Below are 5822 nucleotides of genomic sequence, written 5' to 3' on the forward strand. Positions count from 1 at the left end.
GAAACAGGTAGTGAAATACACAGGGGAAAGGTTAAAGGTCATTTGTACATTCAAAAGGGGGGAAGGGGGAACAGCTGAAACACACACAGGTGAAGGGTTAAAGGTCATTACACCTACTTACAGTGGTGGAACAGGCTGTAACACACATGGGTGAAAGGTTTAAGGCCATTTGTACATTGGGGTAGTGGCTGAAGTATATTTTTTCTGTAAGAGGGTCCGGTAAGGGATATTTTTTAACAAAACAAAAAATACATATTGACGAGTGAGTCACTTTCTAGCAAGCTGAGAGAGGACGTTGGCCCTTAACAACTAATCCAAACACAAAAATATCGATAATATCATCGTCCTCACTCTCAATATTTATTTTCTCACCGGTGCGAGTAGTAGAATCCAATCTCCTCCACCAGTGTGAAGATGGCGAGCTCAAAGACGGCCCACTGGAAGGTCGGGAGGTCATCGGGGGAGCAAGAGCAGCCGCGCCAGCGCATGGCGTAGTAAACCGCCACCAGGAACGGGATGCCCACGACGGTCTGGTTGAATATGGCCACCTTCACGGCACGCAGCAGGTCTGACTTCTTGACCTGAGACAAGACGAGACGTATTCAACACTTTGCCGTCACATCTCACCGATCGGCGATGTTTACCTCCCAGTTTCTTTGGATCTTCCCCAAAATGCCTTTGCCTTTGGAGGCACGGGTTTTTACTTTATGAACCTTGAGATGACAAAGTGTTCAACAAAAAAAAAAGAGAAAGACAAACTGGCAGTCCCCTGCATCAACTCACAGGACTCCGGCGAAACATAGTACACTAAACTTATGTTTGTAAATGGTTTACATCCCCATCAACACAAATTAGGTATAATTTAGGAGACGAGTAGCTGTAACCATTCTATCTGTAAGGGCCAACCCGGCTGAGCAGGATACAACATCCATCCCAGCAAACTGACTGATGTCACTGATGGAGATAAGAAACTTCCCCACCCTGAAACTGAACTACCATCTTCTTTGAGCCATGACAAAAGAGAAAAAGAACAAACCAATACACCATAGAGGCTGGTAACCAGTTAACAAAGTTATATAATTTCATGCCCCCGCCCCCCCACCCACACATACACACACACAGACACACCCTCACACACACACACACCCCCCAAAAGAAGAGCCCACTTACCGGGTTATTCTTATCTGCCTGGATTTTGTACTTGAGTAGAAATGCCGGCCAGCCGGTCAGGTCGAGGACCAGGAGAACAGCATTAGCCAACCAGAACACAGAGACGGTGAACACAAACGACCCTGGGGGGAGACAAATCAGACGATGACAATGACAATGACAATCAGACGATGTCAAATCAGAAAACAATATAATACATTAGAGAAATTTGTCCATTAAATCAAAAGTTATACTTGTAAAAGTAAAACATTGAGAAAATGAATCCTTGAAATTGCTTGATGAAACTTCTGACATACTTGAAAACATAAACAACACAAGCATATTTATTTGGATAACGAGAAGCACATTGACACATTAATGGTTATTTAGAAAGATGGGGGAAAAAAAAGTGAGGCAGACAGACAGACAGATACAACAAAGTAGGGAACGAAAAGAAGTACACACAGTTCTCACCAGCAGTCCCCTCCAACCTCCCATAAACCAAAATTTACAGTCGTAGAAACAACACATGTGCACCCAGTTTGTATTATTTTAAAAGACATGAATTTCTCCTTACCTACGGTGGTGAGCAAGAGCTCATTGCCGACCTGGTTGTACATGGCCGCCCATTGCCTCTGCCAGAAGTCCCCGGACGCTCCCCAGAACTGCTGCATGTGCCTGAGGTAGAGTTCAAAGCATGGGTCAGGGCCAGCAAACTTCAACTCTGTGAGGAATCTAACAACCACTGCACGCTCTCTATCAAATTCAATCAGAACTGAGTCAGGGCTAGCCAAATTTCCCTCTATGGAGGGGAAAAGGCTACCATTTCGGGACCATTAGACCCAATTTGACTCACTACCTTGGGAAAAAAAAACATAATATTTGATTTTGAAGGTCACAACCGAATTGAGTCAAATTCGGTCCAATTTTGTCAAAATGATAGCATTAGCCCCTCCATGGAGAAAAATCTGGCTGACCTTGACTGAATCAAAAGAATTCGATTGGCAGGGTGCACTCGGTACGAGAGACACCATTTGCAAATAGTATGTTTTATAGCACAAAGTTTGGTATATGTTTGTGGTTCATTCATTGTTCTTTTCTCACTGCTGCAAGTTTTGCTGAGAGAGATTGGTTGTGGTGGCTCTGGAAATTTGTGAGATGAGAGACGTTACGCGTGTTTTGTTTGAGTAAAGAGAAGCACATTGACACAATAATGGTCATTTAGTTGCTGGGAAAAAGTAAGACAGACAGATAGACAGACAGAAATAACAGAGGGAAAGTAAAGAAGTAGGACCTATCAGTAGTGCCCTCCAACCACCCATTTACGTGTATTTGACTGCAGTGGTATGAAAAACATTGAATGAACAACATACATTAACTCAGTCATATATAAAAGGACTTTGGGTGCTAGAAGAAAGGCTGGCCTTGTGGTCAGGCTCTCAGACTTGCAACCGTAAGGTAGTGGGTTCGAATCCCATCTGGGGCCGGATGTTGTGTCCTTGGGAAAGGCACTTTACACAAATTTTCCTCACTTCACCCAGGTGGGAATTGGTACCCAGCTATAGACAGAGAAAGATCTTGTCAGTTTGTTAGTGTTTCAGTGCTTTTAAGCAGCTTCTTGCACTGTATGCTTCTCGGGAAGCTGAGAATGTTTCGGAGTGTTCTATGGTCTGCTGGGGTAATAATATAGTGTGAAGGGCATAGAGCTAGCTGTTGAGCAGGGATATGCGCCATACAAATGCTTTTTATTATTATTATTATTATTATTAATGCAACTCTACAAAAGAGCTATTATGTTGTAGTTTTTGTCATCCCACACTGCTGAGACGTTCACTCGTTCCAACTAGAGCCAGTCCAGTTCTTGTCTGTCTTAATTAAACTGGTTGATATGCTAGTAAAGGTTGTTCTCAGCTTTTGTTGTGGAAGGGAGCAGGAACAAGAAGACGTCCGATCCGTACAGTCAAAGGTCAAGGTGTACAAACAGAATAAAAGGTTTGAGAAAAAGGTATTCTGCAATATAGTGGTGAAAATCAACACTAATAGGGAAGGCAAAAATCCATTTGATATGAACCTGAAAAAAAAAACCCCAACTGCTTCAGAAAGTTAATCATGACTCTACTTTCCATGGCTACACAGTGGCTTGTCTAGGAAGGAGTCTACACTAGATGGATCAAAAGTGCCTGCGTAAGGGGAATGGAACATGCAGACATGTTTACTACATTACTTCTCCTTCTATCACAATTAAAGATAATTTTTCAGTGGTAAAAACAGGTGAAAAACTAAAATGCATTACGTATCAGCAATCTGTAAAAGGCGAATAATGCCTGAAGTGCTTTTTCTTCCTCCATAATAGGGGGTAAATAATACAAAAGGAGATTACAATGCCATCTGGAGTTTAAAACTGAGAAATGACCACTGCGATTCTGTTATTTAATAGGAAATCAGCCAGTCTACAACGCCATGCATTTGATGTAAATAATTTATGTAAGGGTTGTATCATTTAGATTGTCACACATCTTAAAGCAGATGTCTCCTACAAGGATTAGTTTTATGAATACAAAAGCAATTAGATACATTTGACAAGGGTACTAACATAACATTTAAAAGGTCAGTATTTTTCAATTTTGATATGACTGTATAAAGTCATGAGGATTAAAAACGAGTGGTCTGTCACTACAAGTGTCCGCATGTATGTCATTAAGCACTGCTAATTTTTTTTATAGTACAAATGTTGATTGTAAGAATTACAATCCTAAAGTGCCTTTTAAATGGCAATGTATTTTCACTTTCACACGTTATAAAGCTCACTAACCCTGAGTTTTCACTGGAAAAAAAAAATTTTCTTCTACCATATATTATTTTTATGTCAAACCGTGATGAAGGCCATTCTCTTAGTAGAGAAATTTTTTAATGGATTCACTTTCAAGTGCAAGTGTTCTTTCTGATCATCATCTCAACTAGACAATTAGGATAAAAGCACCTACTCTTAGACTGTATCAACGCTAAAAAAAATATAATCATATATAGATCTATGTTGAAAAAATTATAATCACAAAATGCATTTAATGGCACTTCTGATAGAGAAACTATATTAACATACATAAACACAGACAGACAGACAGGCAGGCATATATACAGACATTTCAAAGAACGGGACACTCACCATACTACAGAGTTTCTGAGAGCAAGGAAGCCAATGAGAGCTGTTCCTAAAATAAACAGCGTCTGCTTGACAGAGTCAAACAGCTGGGTTAGGCGAACGACAATCATGGCGGACCTTGCGCCTGTACAAATCTGCAGTCACACAGTGAGGGGTCGACTAAGGATCCAGGCAAGTTAGACTTTTCCTGTAGCACACAAACTGAAAGGTAAAAAAGGTGTGACGATCAAACAATTGACAGTAGGCCTACATACACCGAGTTGAAAGTGCTGGTTTACACGTAATAATTAAATCCAGTTCCTAATAACTGTTGGCTAAAAGCCACACATATTGTATAAATCTTTAAAAATACTATTTAACGCATATTTTCATTCACTTGACCAGGAGTTCTCCTGGTCCATGGGTGCCAGTGACAAATTTTTCCAGCCCTGAAAACCCAGATCCAAAATTTTCCCAACCCCCCCAAAAAAATAATGTTGAAATAACTTGCGTGAGTCATCTATTAGATTCGGCATAGATGCTTTAGAAAGTAACGTTCCAAGTTTCTGCCGATAAAAAATCCAATCGGTGCTTCCAAGCAAAAGAGATTGCAGAACTTTTTCTATTTTTTACTAAGAATCGGACGCAACAGACGCAACGACAAAAAAATCAGGACACTGGCGATCGAAATCGGGAAAATCGGGATGCTTGAGATTTGGGGAAAAAATCGGGATATCCCGATTAAATCGGGATGAGCGGCAGGTGGCGGTAGGCTAGCTTACGACACGACCACTCGCTGGCTTAGCTTTCGTCTCACTGACACTGATCCCGGTTTTCGCGCGAACAGATCTAACTACTCATGAAAAAAATCAAAAGGATTTTAAAAAATCCGTTCACCCTTATTTGAACCATGTAATTTATTTATCCTTTCGATCCCGTCACCGGCGTTTCCTGTGATCAGACAGACGAAACGAAATATCGCATCCAGAACTTGCACGCATATCGCGATACCAGTTTTTAAAAGTCCATTACGCTTGGCCGGACTCGATTGTTACCGGCCAAATTTTTTTCCGACAATTAATTTTTTGTTCCCCTTTTTAAAGACCCGATGCACCCCGAAAAGTGATGCTGTGAAATTTTGTCAACCGAGATTGGGCCCGGAGGTCTGGCACCCATGTCGTGGTCTGAAGGTACAGTGTTCGCCTCTCATTCAAAACCTGACAGCGATGAATAAAATTTTCTTCTCTAAAATGTTCTGGGTTTTTTTTACTTTTATGCACCCGTCTCATGTTCATGTTTTATAACACTTCTTTTCTAGTAGTATTTTGCAAGCTGAACACGAATTTGGCCTTCATTTTTGACGCAAAAATCAATAGTTATAGTTATGGCTGTCGTTATTCGGACCCGAGTCCGAATAACATTTTTTCATATTCGGACTCGAGTCCGAATAATTCGGACTCGGGTCCGGAAAAAAGGAAGTTTCTTCGTTCTATAGATCTAACGTTCAGTGCTTCCAATTTTCCGCCATTTTTTT

General features: G+C 40.9%; 1 protein-coding gene across 2 annotated transcripts in view; it reads right to left on the reverse strand.

Moving 5' to 3' along the window:
• The window catches only part of LOC101864644 (fatty acid hydroxylase domain-containing protein 2), a 12278-nt gene that overhangs the window by 4511 nt on the left and 1945 nt on the right, over window positions 1-5822 (reverse strand). For both annotated transcript variants that reach the window (XM_005104958.3, XM_005104959.3), the window contains exons 2-5: window positions 4313-4510; window positions 1727-1827; window positions 1171-1292; window positions 373-581 (exon numbers count right to left, since the gene is read on the reverse strand). In XM_005104958.3, the coding sequence (XP_005105015.1) occupies window positions 373-581; window positions 1171-1292; window positions 1727-1827; window positions 4313-4419 (539 nt within the window). In that variant the 5' untranslated portion in view covers window positions 4420-4510. The remainder of the gene's footprint in view (window positions 1-372; window positions 582-1170; window positions 1293-1726; window positions 1828-4312; window positions 4511-5822) is intronic.

The sequence above is a fragment of the Aplysia californica genome, unplaced genomic scaffold, assembly GCF_000002075.1.
Source record: "Aplysia californica isolate F4 #8 unplaced genomic scaffold, AplCal3.0 scaffold00443, whole genome shotgun sequence".
Lineage (NCBI taxonomy): Eukaryota > Metazoa > Mollusca > Gastropoda > Aplysiida > Aplysiidae > Aplysia > Aplysia californica.